The following is a 21649-nucleotide window of genomic DNA, read 5'->3' as shown; positions in this document are numbered from 1 at the left end:
TTCCAATGAATCTCAACCTGGTACCCGCCTCACCAACAATTAATTTTATATGCTCATTCCACTGCGAATCGTTCCGTACGCATACTCCCAGATATTTTACAGAAGTAACTGCTACCAGTGTTTGTTCCGCTATCATATAATCATACAATAAAGGATCCTTCTTTCTATGTATCCGCAATACATTACATTTGTCTATGTTAAGGGTCAGTTGCCACTCCCTGCACCAAGTGCCTATCCGCTGCAGATCTTCCTGCATTTCGCTGCAATTTTCTAGTACTGCAACTTCTCTGTATACTACAGCATCATCCGCGAAAAGCCGCATGGAACTTCCGACACTATCTACTAGGTCATTTATTTATATTGTGAAAAGCAATGGTCATAAAAAAAAGAAAAACATGCGTCCAAAATCAGCCTCCAGATCGCTTTCCTTTATTTCTATATGACCGGTTTGGTGCAAGCTGCCAATCATCAGACCTATTACAAAAATTATTTTGTAGTTATAATTGGTGCAAATTACAGGTGGTTTAACGTTTAAGTTCAGAAAGCTTCCACGTTCTTAAGAAATTACTTATAATAGAAATTTGTTGTACATACCATCTGATACAGGTGCAGAGTAACCTGGCGAATATGGAATTGAAAGTCCACCGTCATAACTACCCATACACTAGTCTACTGAGGCTTCATATATTTTTTTAAGAAACCTCATTGGTGAAACATATACAGAACTAATGTAATTCATAAGAAAAGTTCCTGTGTATAACATTAAACACTGATGTGGAATTTAATAGCATTAAAATATTTTAAATAAACAAATTATCAAAACATCTGCTGCGCTAATATAATTCAAATGGTTCGAGAATGAGATTTTCACTCTGCAGCAGAGTGTGCGCTGATATGAAACTTCCTGGCAGATTAAAACTGTGTGCCGGACTGAGACTCGAACTCGGGACCTTGCCCGCGAAAGAACTTAGATGTCTTTGACCACAGCCCACATTTTTATATGTAAACATAGTTTATTTCACGAGTGCACATCATAATAGTGAAATACGAAGCTATAGTTGGTAAAACTGAAATATGGACGTGAAAATGACAATAAGCGTGTAACTAAGTGGCAAAACTATCACCACAGCATAACTATAATAATGGTGCTTCATCTTTATGTAAGTACAGATATATATTCGTCAAATCCTGCCTTACCACTTACAATTGTCCCACTTGTATCTGTGTAGTCACCAGCAAATAATTTTTTTGTATTTATACAGTGGTCTCCAACAGTACAAACATGTACATGAATGTATAAACACCTGAGGATGGGCGCAAGCCCGAAACCGGTGGTGTGACAAATAAATAACCTTTTATTGTGACTGGTAGCGAATATTTTTATACACCCTACACATCTTGGCAAATTCAGATTAGTTCATGAGAGTATTTTACTGGGATGTAATGTAAAATTATTTTACGTCATATTCAATAAAATCATGTGTATATGCCAAAGTGATTCGCACAACCACATCTGGCCATATAGGGATTTATAGTGGCTAGCCCCATTCAGCCCTCCAGTAGGAGACTCTCAGAACAGTTGACTCCAAGAATACCCTGACGCCGCCATCGTCCAACAAGTATTTATGAAATCCTGTTTTAAATTTGTGTAGTTTAAGTACTTATTATTTAGTTTATCAGTGTAATGTCATTATACTTCTACTTGTAAACTGCTCTTTATTTTTTGTAGAGCTGTTGATAATGACTAGTCTGTCGAAACCGCAATAGCCGTTAAATAATTCAAGTGTTTCACGGAAATAAGCTTTAGTGTTCAAGGTAATGTGCTCACTGATGCTCTCTGGAAATAACATGGCAAATGTGAACAATATCCTGCCAGCTTACTTGCGGAATTGGAGGTGCTGACGTATCACTGCACATAGAAAACTTCTCTGATTCTGACTCATGCTACCCAAATTAATAATTAAACGATCAGTATGGTGACGCACCTAGACACAAACTAGAATCAATAAGATATGAAGTGGCGCAGTCAGTGTTTTGGACTGACATTGCAATTCCGAAGAGCTCGAGGAAGAGTCCACTATCCCCCCCCCCCCCCCCTCTAATTCCGCAACTTACCCTTTAGGCAGAGGAGCGCATATATACATACAGACTGGAGAAAATAATATTGTCCCGAAAATATTTATAAAGGGTGCCCCACACGTTCAATATGAAGATCGAAGAGTTTAAAAATATTGACGTTCGCTCAGCGTATTGCACGGCACAAGGGTGATGACGCACAATTAACGACAGTTCCTGTCGGACCGACAGAAATTCAGTTCTCTCGGAACAACTTTGCTTCAAACAAATTTCTTCAAAGAGCTGAAAATAGTGAATGACAAAAATCATGGAGAATGCTAGAGGATGTATAATAAAGCGCCATGCGGTACCCTGAAAAATAAAAATTCCAGAATGGTCAGGAAACGCCAGATACCTCGTTATCCACCATAACAAAGGAAACTGATGATAGTGATGTCATGGCAGTAAGCAGAAACGTTTATTTTACTTCTAGCAGTGTTCAGACGTGGCAGATAAGATCAGGTCAGCTGTCTAGTGAACGTAAATGTCTCATGCTCACATAAGATCATATGATTTTCAATCAGAAGTAACTAAATAACTGTTTTATTACGTTTGCAACATTTATTACAGTAGAGAAATATATACAAAATAGGACGTGTACAAGACAAGCTACACAGTTCATTTGTTTAATTCGTAATTAGCTGTTGTTGTGATTTAAGAACCTAGGTCGCAGTAAACGTGCCTCTCGTCCAATGAAAAGTCTACTGGAAGATTTTCAGAATGGTTTCACTCATTCTGTATAATTTGTGTTTGTGGTTGGAGAGGCAAGAAGCTCAGACGCAATACACGCATACAGTTTCACATGGTCGAGTACAGTCATATTCGCCGCGAAGGTAGAATGGTAACTGACTCGTCCCGGGATAGAGTCTGCGCAATATTATTGTTATTTGCCTCAGACTTTCGCGCAGTATATTGACACTATTACTACGCAATGAATATTAAGCATGTGAGAGCCCCCTAAGACTGGCGCGGAACTAACCTGACCGTTGTTAATGAACAGGAGAACTGAATGTTGCAGAAAACGCTGGAAACGGTAATTTCGATGCACCAGTCAGGTGTTGCCATATGTCTCCACATGTGCATCTCCCGCATGCTCTGTTCCGAGTACTTCACTATGTCATTATGTTCGAGTGAATGAGAGGAGCAGATCCATTTAGCGACTAGTGTTCACTGTCGAGATTTATGTGCAGTACTGTTAGTACAGGAGTTTAGGAGGCGAACTTTTTTAGAAAAACCTCCGGCAAGGTCTGCAATACAGAATTTAGTGGCAAAATGACGCGAATCGGGCTCTGCAGCATAACACTACAGAAAAAAAGAGTTTGGAAACCAGAGTTGCTTGAATGAACAAAGTCCGACAAAATTTCAACGCCATGCAAGTGGAAAATGAGACCTAGTCGTGTCGAAACACTGCCAAGAACGACCTGCAGCTGTATCCTTACAAACTTACTGCAGAGCACGAGTCAAAGCGTCCAGAAAAACTTTCGCTTGTTGGTGTTTTCTCAGTGGAGTGTAATTAGGATTTTTGGATCCTCATATTTTCATTTCTTCAGATGAGGGATGGTTCAGTTTGCAAGGATGTGCGAACTCACAACCAAGTCCCATTAGGCTTCGGAAAATCACCATCAGTACGCGGGTCTCAAGATTGCTACACTCCTGGAAATTGAAATAAGAACACCGTGAATTCATTGTCCCAGGAAGGGGAAACTTTATTGACACATTCCTGGGGTCAGATACATCACATGATCACACTGACAGAACCACAGGCACATAGACACAGGCAACAGAGCATGCACAATGTCGGTACTAGTACAGTGTATATCCACCTTTCGCAGCAATGCAGGCTGCTATTCTTCCATGGAGACGATCGTAGAGATGCTGGATGTAGTCCTGTGGAACGGCTTGCCATGCCATTTCCACCTGGCGCCTCAGTTGGACCAGCGTTCGTGCTGGACGTGCAGACCGCGTGAGACGACGCTTCATCCAGTCCCAAACATGCTCAATGGGGGACAGATCCGTAGATCTTGCTGGCCAGGGTAGTTGACTTACACCTTCTAGAGCACGTTGGGTGGCACGGGATACATGCGGACGTGCATTGTCCTGTTGGAACAGCAAGTTCCCTTGCCGGTCTAGGAATGGTAGAACGATGGGTTCGATGACGGTTTGGATGTACCGTGCACTATTCAGTGTCCCCTCGACGATCACCAGTGGTGTACGGCCAGTGTAGGAGATCGCTCCCCACACCATGATGCCGGGTGTTGGCCCTGTGTGCCTCGGTCGTATGCAGTCCTGATTGTGGCGCTCACCTGCACGGCGCCAAACACGCATACGACCATCATTGGCACCAAGGCAGAAGCGACTCTCATCGCTGAAGACGACACGTCTCCATTCGTCCCTCCATTCACGCCTGTCGCGACACCACAGGAGGCGGGCTGCACGATGTTGGGGCGTGAGCGGAAGACGGCCTAACGGTGTGCGGGACCGCAGCCCAGCTTCATGGAGACGGTTGCGAATGGTCCTCGCCGATACCCCAGGAGCAACAGTGTCCCTAATTTGCTGGGAAGTGGCGGTGCGGTCCCCTACGGCACTGCGTAGGATGGTGGTGGTGGTGGTTAGTGTTTAACGTCCCGTCGACAACGAGGTCATTAGAGACGGAGCGCGAGCTCGGGTTAGGGAAGGATTGGGAAGGAAATCGGCCGTGCCCTTTCAAAGGAACCATCCCGGCATTTGCCTGAAACGAGTTAGGGAAATCACGGAAAACCTAAATCAGGATGGCCGGAGACGGGATTGAACCGTCGTCCTCCCGAATGCGAGTCCAGTGTGCTAACCACTGCGCCACCTCGCTCGGTCTGCGTAGGATCCTACGGTCTTGGCGTGCATCCGTGCGTCGCTGCGGTCCGGTCCCAGGTCGACGGGCACTTGCACCTTCCGCCGACCACTGGCGACAACATCGATGTACTGTGGAGACCTCACGCCCCACGTGTTGAGCAATTCGGCGGTACGTCCACCCGGCCTCCCGCATGCCCACTATACGCCCTCGCTCAAAGTCCGTCAACTGCACATACGGTTCACGTCCACACTGTCGCGGCATGCTACCAGTGTTAAAGACTGCGATGGAGCTCCGTATGCCACGGCAAACTGGCTGACACTGACGGCGGCGGTGCACAAATGCTGCGCAGCTAGCGCCATTCGACGGCCAACACCGCGGTTCCTGGTGTGTCCGCTGTGCCGTGCGTGTGATCATTGCTTGTACAGCCCTCTCGCAGTGTCCGGAGCAAGTATGGTGGGTCTGACACACCGGTGTCTATGTGATCTTTTTTTCATTTCCAGGAGTGTATTTGGAGCGCAATGTCTAGAGTCCGCATCGTACCTCGATTCTATCACCAAATTGTTAATGCTAACCAGTAAGTCCATAAATTGTTTAATCCACATGTGGACCAACTCACAGAAGATGATGAGGTCCCATACTCCGAGGAGTGTAGTGGACGATACGGGAGACCCGCACCGCTGTATTTGGGGAGGTCCTAGTGGAGGTGGTTTGCCATTGCCTTCCTCCAACCGTAATGGGGATGAATGATGATGATGAAGACGACACAACACCGAGTCATCTCGAGGCAGGAAAAAATACCTGACCCCGCCGAGAATCTGACCCGGTACCCCACGCACGGGAAGCGAGAACGCTACCGCAAGACCACGAGCTACAGACAAAAAGCACGAAGAACTGCATTTATATTTTCGTACGGAGCAACACCTCACACCACCTTAACAAGCTCGTAACTTGTGCTGGGGCTGTGTGGTGAGTTGAAGGCAGTTAGGAGCGGAGGTGCAATCTCCTGGCCGCCTCAATCGCTTGATGTCTTTCCATGTGAGTTTTACCTGTGGAGCAGATAGAATGGTCAGGTCTACTTAAATAATCTTCACACACTAGAAGAGCTACTGCAGAAGATCGAAAACGCCATTGCTGCCTTCCCTCTAGCAAAGATGCTACGTGTGTCTCTCACTGATAAATCGAGCACAGCGCTGGACTGACGTCAACGGTAGTCATTTCCAGCATTTTCTGTGATGTTCATTAGCAAAGGTCAGTCCCGTGTCGTTATTACTGAAAACATTTTTTCGGGACAGTTTTATTTTGTACACCCTGTATGTATGCAGAACAGTGCTCTGCGCGTTAGAGAACGATAAATACGTGCGAGAGTTTTCATTGTCGTTATAACTCGTTCTATTGACTGACTAACAGTTTCATTTTGGTGAATAGCGTGAGAAGAGTACGTTTGGTTGCATAGTGTCGGCTACGGCGACGCATCAAAAACTGACAAGAAAAACAATGATACAGAATTATTCACTGAAAACAAAACTGAGCAACGGTGGGATGAACATACTCGTATTATTTGAAAGTTTAAATTTTAACTTTTACTTAAATAATATATCTCCTGAATAAAAGTGCTTGCAATCGAAGCTCGTTATTGTAATATACTAAGACAAGCCGGCCGGAGTAGCCGAGCGGCTTTGGGCGCTACAGCCGGAACCGCGCGACCGCTACGGTCGCAAGTTCGAATCCTGCCTCGGGCATGGATGTGTGTGATGTCCTTAGGTTAGTTAGGTTTAAGTAGTTCTAAGTTCTAGGGGACTGATGACTTCAGCAGTTAAGTCCCATAGTGCTCAGTGGCATTTGAGCCACTAAGACAAAAACAAAGAAAGAAAAGAAAAGCGATGCACAACGAAGGATTTATCCGAATGTGACAGAAATCGGTTGATATGATGTACATATACAGACGAACAAATGATTACAATTTAAGAAAAATTGGATGATTTATTCAGAGGAAGTGCTTCACAGAAACGAACACGTCAACACCACGTTGGTCAACCTCTGGCTCTTATGTAAGCAGTTATTTGCCTCGGCACGGATTCACAGAGTTGTTGGATGTCTTCCTGAGAGATATCGGGCCAAATTCTGTCCAGTTAGCGGTTTAGACCTTCAAATTCCCGAGATGCATGGATGGCCCTACCCATAATGCTCCAAGCGTTCTCGGTTGGGGAGCGATCAGGCGACCGTGCTGGCCAAGGTCGGGTTTGGCAAGCACGAAGGGAAGCAGTAGAAACTCTTGCCGTGTGCGGGCGGGTATTATGTTGCTGAAATGTAAACCCAGGATGGCTCGCCATGGAGGGCAACAGGCCGGGACGTAGAATATCGTCGACGTACTGCTGTGCTGTAAGGGTGTCGCGGATGACAACCAAAGGGGTCCTGCTATGAAAACAAATGTCACGTAGACCATCACTACTGGTTGTCGGGCTGGATGGTGGGCGACAGGTTGGTACCACTCCGCTGTCCGGAGCGCTTCCAGACACGTATTCGGCCTGGAATCTCATTGAATGGAGTATAATTGTCTTCAGTGATGAGTCCCGCATCGAACTGAGTCCCGAAGATTAGCACAGACGTGTCTGGAGATGCCTTGGACAGCGTTGGGATACCAACTTAACTGTCACCCATCATACGGCCAGACAACCAGGAGCGATGGTCTTTTTATAGCATAACCCCTTTGGTCGTCATCAGCGGCATCCTTAGAGCACAGCAGTACGTCGACGATATTCTACGACCTGTTTTGTTGCCCTTCATTACAAGCCATCCAGGGCTTACATTTCAGCAAGGTAACGCCCGCCTGCGCACGGCTAGAGCACCTTTTTAGCATTATGGGCAGGGCCCTCAAACCATCTTGAGAATTTGGCGATCTAAAGCGTCAACTGGACAGAATTTGGCACGATATTCTTCAGGAGAGTATCCAATACCTCGATTAATCAATACCAAGGGGAATAACTGCTTGCGTAAGGGCCAGAGGTGGACCAACGCCTTATTGACTTGTTCATTTTGTGAAGTTCTTTCTCTTGAATACATCACCCAATTTTTCTGAATTTTAATCATTTGTTTGTCTGTAAATGTACATCAGATCTGTCGGTTTCCATCCCTTTCAGATAATTCCTTCGTGGAGTGTCGTTTCTTTTTCTTTTTTCTTTCTTCTGTTTTTAGTCTTAGAGTGTACTTTATTTTCTCTAGACACTTTTCCGGCATCCTAGTGTAAAAACAGGGTACTTGAGATATTAATTTATCTTTTTCTGTTTTCTAATAAATACGTAATAGTACTCATTGGTTTAATACTGATACACTATGTGATCAAAAGTATCCGGACACCCCAAAAAAAATACGTTTTTCATATTAGGTGCATTTTGCTGCCACCTACTGCCAGGTACTCCGTATCAGCGACCTCAGTAGTCATTAGACATCGTAACAGGGCAGAATGGGGCGCTCCGCGGAACTCACGGACTTCGAACGTGGTCAGCTTGTGTCATACGCTTGTATGCGAGATTTCCACACTCCTAAACAATCCCTAGGTCCATTCTATACGATGTGATAGTGAAGTGGAAACGTGAAGGAAAACGTACAAAAGCATACAGGCCGACCTCATCTGTGGACTGACAGAGACCGCCGACAGTTGAAGAGGGTCGTAATTTGTAATAGGCAGACATCTATCCAGACCATCACACAGGAATTCCAAACTGCATCAGGATCCTCTGCAAGTACTATGACAGGCGGGAGGTGAGAAAACTTGGATTTCATGGTCTAGCGGCTGCTCATAAGCCACACATCACGCCGGTACATACCAAAGGACACCTCGCTTGGTATAAGGGGCGTAAACGTTGGACAATTGAACAATGGAAAAACGTTGTGTGGAGTGACGGCACACAATGTAGCGATCCGATACCAGCGTGTGGGTATGGCGAATGCCCGGTGAACGTCAACTGCCAGCGCGTGTAGTGCCAAAAGTAAAATTCGGAGGCGGTGGTGTTATGGTGTGGTCGCGTTTTTCATGGAGCGGGCTTGCACCCCTTGTAGTTTTGCGTGGCGCTGCCACAGTACAGGCCTACATTGATGTTTTAAACACCTTCTTGCTTTCCACTGTTGAAGAGCAATTCGGGGATGGCGATTGCATCTTTCAACACGATCGAGCATTTGTTAATAACGCACGGCCTGTGGCGGAGTGGTTACATGACAATAACATCCCTGTAATGGATTGGCCCTCACAGAGTCCTGACCTGAATCCTATAGAACACCTTTGTGATGTTTTGGAGCGCCGACTTCACCGACCGACATCGATACCTGTCCTGAGTGCAGCACTCCGTGAAGAATGGGCTACCATTCCCCAAGAAACCTTCCAGCACCTGATTGAACGTTTGGCTGCGAGATTGGAAGCTGCCATCAAGGCTAAGGGTGGGCCACACCATTTTGAATTCCAGCATTACCGATGGAGAGCGCCACTAACTTGTAATTCATTTTCAGCCAGGTGTCCGGATACTTTTGATCACATAGTGTACGAGAGTAGCAGTATGGCTTATTAATGTAGAGTGGGTAAAAGTCGCGGGCCTGGTGTGGCCCGGTGTCGTATTATTGATGCAGGAAGCTTGAAAACTGGCGGAAATTAAGCAAACACACCTGTATGGCTTGCAGCACCGGTGTACAATCGGAGAGACCGAAGCAGCGCCCACCCGCCGTGTGCTTCACCACCACGTACGGCGTCGGATGCGCCAGCTGCAGTCCCTGTCGCTGCGGCCGCAGGCTCCAGGACGAGTGCGGCACGATGTGCCGCTCCGAGCTGTACTTGGTCTGTGACACGTCCTCCGAGACCTCCACCGCGTCGTCGGGTCCGTAAACTGCACCTGGCAACAGCGGGACATCACTTTCCACACACAGCTACCAGACCAAAATACAATATGATCTCAGCAGTAGCAAAGCAGGCGGTAACCAACAGGGAGCAACCACTCGCTTGCCTTGAAATATACAAGGTGTACCAGGAGCAACAGCCAGTTTTCAGGGATGTGACAGAAACGATCATTTGAAGCAAAAAGTTTCATATGGATATATGCACTGTTTCGAATGGTTTCCCAGATAGAACACATTTAATGTACCGGCTCATCAAAAAGTCAGTATAAATTTGAAAACTGAATAAATCACGTAATAATGTAGATAGAGAGGTACAAATTGACACATACGCTTGGAAAGACATGGGGTTTTATTAGAATCAAAAAAAATACAAAAGTTCAAAAAATGTCCGACAGATGGCGCTTCATCCGATCAGAATAGCAATAATTAGCATAACAATTAGCAAAGCAAAGATGATGTTCTTTACAGGAAATGCTCCATATGTCCACCATCATTCCTCATCAATAGCTGTAGTCGACGAATAATGTTGTGAACAGCACTGTAAAGCATGTCCAGAGTTATGGTGAGGCACTGGCGTCGGATGTTGTCTTTCAGCGTCCCTAGAGATGTCGGTCGATTACGATGCACTTGCGACTTCAGGTAACCCCAAAGCCAATAATCGCACGGACTGAGGTCTTGGGATCTGGGAGGCCAAGCATGACGAAAGTGGCGACTGAGCACACGATCATCACCAAACGACGCGCGCAAGAGATCTTTCACGCGTCTAGCAATAAGGGGTGGATGGCCATCCTGCATAAACATCGTACGTGCCAGCAGGTGTTTATCAGCCAGGCTGGGGATGATGCGATTCTGTAACATATCGGCGTACCTCTCACCCGTCACGGTAGCAGTTACAAAACCAGAATCGCGCATTTCCTCGAAGAAAAAAGGCCCGATAACGATAGATGTGGTAAATCCAACCCATACCGTGACTTTCTCGCCGTGCAATGGAGTTTCCACGACAGTTCTAGGATTTTCGGTAGCCCAAATTCTGTAGTTGTGGGCGTTCACACCCCCTCGGAGCGTGAAATGAGCTTTGTCGGTCCACAACACGTTAATCAACCAATCGTCATCTTCCGCCATCTTTTGAAACGCCCACACCGCAAATGCCCTCCACTTCACTAAATCGCCAGGTAACAGTTCATGATGCCGATGAATTTTGTACGGATAGCATCGGAGGGTAAGCCTCAATGCCAACCAAACAGTAGTGCATGGAATGCCGGTGCGACGTGCGACTGCACGAGCGCTGACTTCCCCGCGCATAGTCGAACCCGCTACAGTCTCCATTTCATCCTGAACTGTCTCAGCAGCATTACGCCTGGTGCTCGGTCCGTCACTACGGGGTCTATCGTCTAAACAACCCGTGGCTTCGAACTTCGAAATCATTCTCGCCACATCTGCATTTGTCAACGGACCTTTATCCGTTCGAATCCCCTTCCTATGGCGATAGCATCGTAACGCTGAACTAGCACATTCCCCTTTCTATAATACAGCTTCACTAAAAACGCCTTTTCAGGTAACGTCAACATGCTGCGACTGCTGGCCCATCTGATTCTCTCTCTCATTACAGCTCCTTTTATACACGATTGTCTTGCGCAGTCACTGGCGTTTTCCTGTCCAGCGCCATCTGTCGGACATTTTGTGAACTTTTCTTTGTTTTAATAAAACCCCATGTCATTCCAAGCATGTGTGTCAATTTTTACCTCTCTATCTACATTATTCCGTGGTTTATTAAGTTTTCAAATTTATACTTACTTTTTGATCACCCAGTACATTGTTGTTTATTTTTTGTATCATTCTATACACTGCCAGGTTTACACATGCACACATGTACAACAGTTAGTAAACAGCACAACATGCCTTTTACAAAGCATCAATTGAAGAATATTGTTAAGACATTGACCTCTAAGCATTATCGTATACGTCACGTTGCAGCTGTTGTACGGTCCACAATAAATATTCCAATATCCCACCGTCAGCTTCACTGCATTTGTCCACTCTTGCGAAAGCCGGTTGTGCAGCTTGTCTGAGTGCTTCTACCGGTACCCTAATGAGGGCAGCAGCGTCCGCGATGCCACCAAGCAGTTCATCTCGAGTGTTCACCTTCCGTTTGTACACACCAGATGAATCAACCCCTTAGACAAAAGTCTAACGACATAAGGTCTGGCGAGCTTGGTGACTATCTCGACCAAGCCAGCGATCAGGATAAGTGTGGTTGAGATCTTCCCTCACACGTCTGGTAAAATGTTGACGGTCTCCGTTATGCTGGCAGTACATTGCAATGAGACGTCCTCAACGTGGTCAGCCAGGCCGCTGTGGCCGAGCGGTTCTAGGCGCCTCAGTCCGGAACCGCGCTGCTGGTACGGTCGCAGGTTCGAATACTACCTCGGGCATGGATCTGTGTGATGTCCTTAGGTTAGTTAGGTAGAAGTCTAGGGGACTGATGACATCAGATGTTCCTTAAGTCCCTTGGTGCTTAGAGCCATTTGAACCAATGTGGTCAACAAACAAATTTTCAGCAAAATGCAAGTAATTCTGCCCAGTCGTTCGCTCGTCTGAAATGAATGGACCTATGAACATCTTACAGATCATGCACCACCTAAAAAAAATGGTTCAAATGGCTCTGAGCACTATGGGACAACTTCTGAGGTCATCAGTCCCCTAGAACTTAGAACTACTTAAACCTAACTAACCTAAGGACATCACACACATCCATGCCCGAGGCAGGATTTGAACCTGCGACCGTAGCGGTCGCGCGGATCCAGACTGTAGCGCCTAGAACCGCTCGGCCACTCCGGCCGGCTGTACCACCCAACATTTAGCAAAAAAACAACTTAGAAACTCAATCTCTGTTGCTCCATCATGGCCAGGGAACATCGGTTGGTAAGTACTTTTCAATAGCCCTATACTTTGAGGTAATAAAATAAAATATCTCAAAGCGTACGGCTTTTGGCGAAGTTTATTGACATTGAAGAAACTTGGAAATTGACAAGTTCTGTAGCACGTGGAGTTTTGCCGATTTTTCCGCGACCACCGATGGTTATTACGGGTGATGATTCCATTCCGTGTAAGCGTGACATCGACAGTGAATAATAAAATGAAAGCAAATTACAATTGTCTTTCAGCCACTGACAAAATTCAAGTTGTATGGCGATGTGAAGTCAGTGTAAAGACTGTGGCCACGCTGTGGGTGACATGGGTATATGTTTCCCGCATGTGAGTGTGGGAGCAGAAAGGAAGTCGGCAGCCCGCGTGCAGACACGCTGCGCTGTCCGCCGCAGCTACACGCGCCTAGCCGTCGTCACACGGGCCGTGCCGTCGAACGTTAACGTTGAGCGTGCTAAGCTCAACGTGCTGCTGAACGCTCAGGAACGATGCGACTTGTGCATACGGTACGTGGGCCCCAACGTGGTATACGCGATCGCAACGCACTCCAGCGGCAGTTGAGGGCTGTTTATAGTTCGTAAACCACACTGTTTACTTATCGGGCGCGCGAAAGATATATACAGGGACAAAAGGCGTCTTTCAGTTACGACAAACAAAATTAGAAAATTACAGCCGTAGCAACAACAGAACAAGAGTTCCTTCTAAACTATGAAAAAGAATTTGAAACTAATAGTGTGATGATAGAGAATAAAGAAAGAAAAATGTAACCAAATCCCGCACGCCATTCCATGTGCATGGCCCCTCTGCGTACAGATTCCATGTTCCAAATTGGTACAACATTTCGCGGCGTGTGGAGCCCCATGTCGGCGGTCATCCTCTGCCCGGTACTCCCCAACTGTGAGGGGGGTTGTCGAAGACACTGCGCAAATAGTTCGCAAATAGATGTCGGTATCGGGGTGTACACTCAAGTGTGCTATGACTGTCCTGGAGAAATTGCCAGTAATCAAGCACCATCTTCTCATTATCTCGAAAGAGGTAGCATATGGACATGCCTTTAAACCATGTGAGAGCGTGAGTCTTCGCAGGTGTGAAATAAGTATCCTCTGGACAAAGGAGGAGCCGTGGCTCAATACGTAGGTAGCAGGCGAGGATCTTCGGCACTAGCAGCCATACATCTAACGCCGATCCACATGTTAAGCGGTGTTCGTCAGTACCCACGAGGTGGCAACGTGGGCAAAGGGGGGAATCCGTCATCCCAATAGCGTGCAGCCTTTGTCGTGTTACAACCTTCCCGTTCACCACCTGGTACCACGCGGCTCGTACCCGCGTGGGGAGGAACGGCTTCTGGACCGCTCTCCACACTGCCGGCCATAGGGCCGTAGGGCTCTTCCTCTCAATCACATGCCGAGGTATGGACCTTAGCAGCAGCCTGTAAACGTCTCTCGCCTTGGGAGTGCGAGTGTTGGGAAGGTCTGGGTGCACGTAACTATACTCAAGAATAAATGCCGAGAGGTGCGAGAGTGAAGGTGTAATGTGCGCAACCGTGACAGGTGGCAGAAGAGACGCCGGCAGCAATTCCTCTAACAGACGTCCCGTAAGGGAAGCATCTTTGCGGGTCCACAATTTCGTCATTGTGCACAAGTATAACGCTGTAGCTCTTGCTCGTACATTTATAAGTCCCAGTCCGCCATCACGCGGAGGGAGGGTGAGTGTTTCGTAGCGGACTTTGAACAGGTGTCCGGCGGTAAGGTAATATCCAAATGCTGCTTGCAATCTGTGTGCCATCGCTGTCGATATCGGTAGGACCTGGGCCATGTGGATCATCTTAGTCGCCACGTGAAGGTTGAGGTATTCCACACGCTGTAGGAGGTCCATCCGTCGAAGTAAGTTCCGGCGAACTTCTGTGCGTATGGCCTGTAGTAATCGTGCATAGTTCATGGCAGCCGTGCGGCGCACATCCTGTGTAAATGCCCAAGAACCGGATCTTGTTAACTGGTGGGAGTGGGGCTAAAGCGTCCTCCTGTATACCTCTCCCAATCGGCATCGCTGCCGACTTGGCCACATTCATGAGGCTTCCCGCTGCCAATCCATAGCGATTGATCCATTGTATCACCGATCGTACCTCGTCACCAGATCGGACAAGTAATAGAAGGCCATCAGCATATATCCTGCAGTGAAAGGTGTGATCCCTCAATGACATTCCCGAGAGCCTGTTTTTCAACCCTCCGACAAGTGGTTCGAGTGCGATCGCGTAAAGGATCATGGAGAGTGGGCATCCTTGGCGAACTGACCGTCGGATCGGAAAGGGACCCGCAATCCGTCCATTCACCAGTACACGGGATGCACCTCCACGGAAAAGGTGCTGAAAGATGTCGAGAAAGTCAGGCGGGAAGCCCATGCGGGCCATAACGGACAGAAGGAACTTGTGGTGAACTCTGTCGAAGGCGTGGTCGAAATCAATGGAGATCAGAGCAGCTCGAAGGCGACAGCATGTGGCGATGGCTATTAAATCCCTGCATTCGCTGGTTGCCGTTTGCATGTTGGTCACTCCGCCCTGTGTCGTTTGCTCCATTGGCAGGAGTAGGGGCAGAACCTTCTTTATGAGGGTGGCGAGTAGTCGGGCGAAGATTTTATAGTCCGAGTTGAGCATTGTAATGGGCCTGTAGTCCTCGACCGTCCGACCTCTGGAAGGCTTGTGTATCGGTATAAGGAGACCTTCCACGAATGCAGGTGGCACGTGGGAACCGGGGGGTCATCAGTTCTTGGTACACGCTGATCCATCGGGACATCATTAGATCGCGGAAAGTCCGATAAAACTCGAGCGGCAGTCCGTCTGGCCCGGGAGATTTGTTGAGTTCTCCCTTGTTAAGCGCGTCCTCGATGTCGTCCCGTGTAATTCCACCTAACAGCGTCGCCGCTGCTGCATTGTCGAGGGTGTGCGACACGTGCTGCAGTATATCGTGATCGTCCGCTTCCTCTTCCTCTGTATTCACCTCGTCGTAAAACCGCGATAGTGATCTGCAAAGGCGTCTGTAACCGCGGCCTGAGTCAGTACGACCCTACCTCCTGGCGATACGAGGTCCGTGATCAGCTGCTGTCGGCGTCGGCGGCTGTCGAGCACGATGTGATGCATAGACGGGTTTTCTCCTTCCGCTCGGTCTTGACGTCGCGATCGCACGACGACCCCCTCCAAACGTTTCCTCGTAAGAGACAATATTTGACCTTTAATTCGGCGGCTTTCCATTTGTCGGTTTGGAGATGGTGGCTGGCTGTCGAGTTCGCGAAGCATCGTGTAATAAAAGTCCAATGTATGACGATGCCAAGCTGCGATATCTTTACCGAATTGAGTTAGCACACGCCGAAACGCTGGTTTTGCACAGTCCACCCACCATGCTAGAGTCGAAGGATATCGGGGAAGACGACGTTCGCAATCCAGCCATGTGTTGGCGATAATTCGACGGCATTCCGGGTCTTGAAGATGTGCCACATTCAGCTTCCAGGGTCCTCGGCTGCGCCATATCAGCTGCTGTTGTAGAGTGAGTGTGCATATGAAAGCGCTATGATCGGAGAAGGCAAGCGGCCAACGTTCGGCGTCCAATACTCCCGGCGCTAGAGCTCGTGAGACATAAATGCGGTCTAGGCGACTGGCTGAGTGACTAGTAAGATATGTCAGCCCGGGACGGTCACCGTGCACTGTCTCTCACGTGTCGGTGAGAAGCAGATATCGAACCAGGAGCCGAAGTTCTTGACAAGTCGAGAAATGTGGGACTTGGTCTTTGGGGTGGAGCACACAGTTAAAGTCGCCGCCGAAGATATATTGATCGTAGCGGCTGATAAAGAGGGGGGCGATATCCTCCGAGTAGAACAGCGATCGTTCGCGGCGTTGGTCAGTTCCTGATGGAGCGTAAATGTTAATGATGCGTGTGCCCAGTGCTGTGATCGCCAGCCCCCTTCCTGACGGAAGGTAAGTCACTTCTTCGATGGCAATTCCGTCGCGCACTAGTATTGCCGTACCGCTGCCATTCCGGTCCGCCGGTGACACATATGTCACATAACCGTAGAAAACGGGGAGGGCCGCTATATACACTTCTTGCAACAGGGCAGTATCAACATCCGAAGAACGAAGCATCTCACGCAGCAACTGGATCTTCACTGCCGTTCGTATCGTGTTGAGGTAAAGCGTGGCGAGACGATAAGCTTGTTGCCGAACCGCAGGAGTTAAGTTATCCATTAAGACTGGAATTGCCTATGGCACTTCTGACTATTGACACCTCCGCATCCCCACAAACCTCACCTGCCGTCCGTTCTAGAGAGCCGGCGCTAATGGCGTGGGCCCTGTTGGCGTAACTTGCATGGTTCCGTCGTCGTCGTGGTCATCCGCCCACGTCGGGGAACTCAAAGCAAGATCGGCTTCCCTAGCATCCTCAGGACTCGGCATGGGTGCTTGCACTCCAGAAGGTGGTGGGCAGCATCTGTCCTGCATATCGGCATCCGATGTGGCCACTGTAGGTATATGTGGTTTGTCCGCTGTGGTAGCGTCGTCATTGAAGGTGGAGTCTTCGTCCTCTGGAGGCTGCGTCGCATCCCGTTCAGAAGTTGCTCTACGCCTCCGCTTCCGTCGCTTCGGGGAGCGTTGCTTCCTGGTGTGTCCTTCTGTGTCAGACGACGGCAAAGATTTCCGACGTTCCGGCACAAAGGCAGCTGTAGGCACAATAAGCGAGTCTACGGCCATGCTATCGTCATGTATGTTGTTATCCGTCGACGGAGGCGGCGGCATCGGAATTGAATCCGTAGCTTGTGGAACGGGTGTGTCGTCATCGCCCTGTATTGGAGGATGGAGCCGCGACCCAACAGTGGATGTCGGCCGTCGTGGTGAAGTGGTAGCTGTCGTGAGGGCTGCTGCATAAGTCACGGGAAGCAGCGTCGGCTGCGATGGCGGGTCTGCGTCAGCCGGCGGCAGTTGCGTGATTCGACGTTGGAGACATTCTGATCTAAGGTGTCCCTCCTTCCCACAACCAGAGCAGGTCTTTGGTTGCCCATCGTAGATGACGATGGCACGGCAGCCACCGATATTCAGATATGAAGGTACATGTCTTTTAAGTTCTATTCGGACCTGGCGAACTCCATTTAGCACAGGATATGTCTGGAATTGCGTCCATTTTTCCGCAATATGATCATGGACGGTGCCGTAGGGGCGCAGCGCTGCCACGACGTCCTCCGCCGGTAATTCGAAAGGAAGTTCGAAAATTCTGATCGTGCGAAGCCCCATGCCAGAATAATCGACGTGTACAGTCCCCACATTGCCATCAGCATGGCAGAAACGGAGGCCCTGTTTCGTGTCCTGAAGGATCCGTTCACATGTAGCGTCGTTGATGATCTTGACATATACGATACTACTCACAATGGACAAGTGAATGCCGAGAATGTCGGTCGCCGGGATTTTAACTTCTTCTCGTAGAAATCGTTCGACTTCGAGTGCTTTGGGCCGTGCAAATTCGTTGCGGAACGTAAATTTGAGCGTCGATTTTCTGTATTGGTGCGCCATGGTGATCTATATGCTGAGTACGGCACGCGCGAAACGGCCGAGTACGATGTAAACAACACAAGCGCTCGCTCCGCGGCAGGAACACAAACAGCGCGTCCTCACCGCAGCACAGCCAAAGGCCAACTGGATTACGTTAAATGAAAGTTCACACCCCTTATGTGCATATTTTATTACCCCTTGCTGAAAACCCTAATCGTAGATATGTTACTAATTGAAATTTAATTATAACAAATTGTACCAAGAACAATGCGTTTTGGGTGGATCATCAGTGTGTCGCTGCCTTCAAATAGCCTACTCTCATAATACGCCAGTTACAATAATTCTTTTGACACGAATATGATGTTTCTTATTATTTTATTGGAACGAATCACGCAGTTAACAACGGGTTTTCCAGTGATTCTCAATTTGCTGGTGCTCAGAAACGGCATATATACGTATAGGTTTGAAATGAATGCCAATATGGCGCCTCACAACTCTGTACTGAAGGGAGACGGCGTGCGTGTGACGTAGGTGGCGTTGTGCCATCTCATTGGACAACGCTCAGACGCACGCTCAGAATATCTGACATGCCAGATATTGCTCTGCACGTTCGGAAAGACTCCCGAGCGTGCTATTCCACGCTATGACGTCACAAACTCGGCACGCTCAACGTTCGAATGCACGGTCCGTGTGCCGACGGCGTAAGGATGCACACAGAGAACGCTGGTTAGCCTGCTAGTCAAGGTGCTATGTGGTAAGGTCTTATGGGACCAAACAGCTGAGGCCATCGGGCCATAAGCTTACGCACTACTTAACAAAACTTAATCCAACTTACGCTAACGCGCTAACGACAACACACAACCTCCGAGGTGCACCTGTGCCATTAGGGATAAAACGTTGCGCGCGCACCGTTACGTCTATAGTCTTTCTCACACGATTGCACATAAACTAATCGCCAAAAGAAATTATTTTCGCGTTACCTATTGCTTTATATGTCAGCTTCATGATGAAGTGCCCAGAATTTAACGTGATATTAGCATATAAGTACGACGCTGCGCGGAATTAGAAAAAGTTTGCAATGAAAAATATGGGTCGCTATGGTTTTGCGTTTGGTGCATAATACACCATATGTTGCAGCAAACGCAATTTAGGTACGATATTGAATTTTTCTTTAGACGTGGGAGGAGGTCTATCTGTCTGCAATCTCGAAAAATGGAATTTATGTAGCACGATCACTTCCGACCGCACGCGCACTGGATTGAAATATTCATAACGTACTTCATATCTGCTAAACCGTTCGAGATATTGATACGAGATTTTGACAAGACTTAGTATGCAAAGAGAAGAGTATTTTGCTATGTCGTTAACACAGGGAACTTTCTTATCTACGGCGATATGGCGGAACCTATGGCTTTGTATTTTATTTTTTTCAATCCAATACTGTTATATTTTTAACAGTCTTATACAACTACTGAAAAGAGAATTTGCTAGTATCAAACTAAACGTGAAATTTCTTATCTTATTTTACAGCAAACCGACACAATGAGGTTTTCCATAAACTATTGATCACCCCTGTTTCATTTTAATAAGGCAGGCTGTCTCACGATTCTGTCGCAGTAGGTACTGCAAGGTAAGTTTGTGCAGTTTATACCGTATTTTAACAAAAAAAGCAAAATTAAATCTGTCAACAAGAGAAATGTATCCGTCCCTCATAATCGATATGTTTCTTCAAATGTGAAGTGGTTAACAGTTCAACAAAAATAAATATCCAATTCTGTTGCAGTTTTGACGGAATCCTCTAACCCATTGTATTCAGTGCTACCGGCCAGTTTAGACCAGCACCTTGACGTTAGGGAACTGACAACAAATGTATTAAAGGGTCAACACCATTTGAGGCAGTTTGAGTTGCGCATATTCCGCAAATTAGTATTTTTTGGTTGTCCTGTTGTCACGACCAAGGAGAAGTTCAATGTTTTTCTGATTTTAAAACTCTTGTAATTTTACGACTGTTTCTGTGGTTCTTTCAGTTGTTTGAACCTTACAGCGCGATTTTCTCCTGGGATTAATATTTTGATTGTGTAATACTATGGATTTATTTTACTGCAGCTTCACCTTCGGCGCAATTATTGTTTTATGAGGTTTCCAGTTATACATTTGAGACCATCTATTGTTCATTTGGACGATTAAAAGATAGCTCATATAATTATATACTGCTAAAATTGGAGTCCATTCACTGGTTTCCCGGACAGTAAAAACAATTTCAACTTTTTTAAAGTTCGAAATGGTTATTGTCAACCCTGAGTTTGAAATAAAAGTGTTGTTCCTTTTAATGGTGAATGATTTTTTAAATTACTCGAAGTCCTGTCCTACCATTCAACAGCAATTGCTGGCGCCAAATTGGGCGTAATTACCAGGCTCTACCTATTCCACGCAATATGCTGAAAGCTCTGGTAAACTCTCTACGATCAGGAATTCGAGATGTCGGAAAGCGCCCTCGGTATTCATCGATAACAATAGGAGTACTACGATCGCAGGAGACGTAAACATACACCATACTTGTATAATCTTCATGAGGGGCACAATACGTAGCACTTGTACAAACACAACGAATCGATGCTTCTCTCTGATACATTCTCTATCCCTTGCACTACTTCACTCACAAAACACAAAGGACGACTGTGTTTTCATTGGATTTGATGGCAGAAAGACATCCCGAGCAAAGAGGGTGAAATGAACGAGATAGGTTTGGCTAAAATAAAACGTCAAATACGTTGGGTGGGTAACATACTTGCGCACCACCAGGCCAAAAATAAATGCACTATAAATATGTTCTACCTCGGAAATTATTCGCAATAGGACATATGTCCACACGAAGGTTGTTGCTTCAGGTGAGCGATCAGGTCTTATCCCAGAAAATGGACCACTCCTCCATCAAAAGTCTATATATTATATTGATAAAGAGTGATGCGAGAGATTGTTATTATTATTCTCGTGTCAGAAACATATATAAAACACAATTTATACAATTATTGACTGATCAGCACAATTTATGTAATTTTTGACCAAAATATGATCAGTTCCAGTGCATTTTCTGTTGCCGGGTGGAGGTCATCTTCTATGCAGGAGGATGGACACAGTCGACACTGAAGCATATGTTGAACAGTCTATACTTCCTCCCAATCACATTGGGTTTTGTTTTCTTCAGTGTATCCGACCTCAGCCTATTCAAGGACTTTCAGATTGGCCAATTCTCATCGTGACCAGCGGGGAAAGATTCTGGAAACCTTTTCCAATCAGGAGAGTGGGATGTCTCTGCCCTCCATGATTGCAGCCTGCCTTCCTCATCTCTGGTTGTTAGTTCTGAGGAAACTTTTCCT

General features: G+C 47.0%; 1 protein-coding gene across 1 annotated transcript in view; it reads right to left on the bottom strand.

Annotated features, from left to right (window-relative positions):
• LOC124795117 (peptidoglycan-recognition protein SC1a/b-like) overlaps nucleotides 1-21649 on the bottom strand; it is an 80731-nt gene that overhangs the window by 1081 nt on the left and 58001 nt on the right. Inside the window, exon 3 of the mRNA XM_047258973.1 lies at nucleotides 9596-9819. Coding sequence (XP_047114929.1) covers nucleotides 9596-9819 — 224 coding nt within the window. The remainder of the gene's footprint in view (nucleotides 1-9595; nucleotides 9820-21649) is intronic.

Source organism: Schistocerca piceifrons, chromosome 4 (assembly GCF_021461385.2).
Source record: "Schistocerca piceifrons isolate TAMUIC-IGC-003096 chromosome 4, iqSchPice1.1, whole genome shotgun sequence".
Taxonomy (NCBI): Eukaryota; Metazoa; Arthropoda; class Insecta; order Orthoptera; family Acrididae; genus Schistocerca; species Schistocerca piceifrons.
Note: the sequence above shows the minus strand (reverse complement) of the source record. Positions and strands in the feature narration are given on the sequence as shown.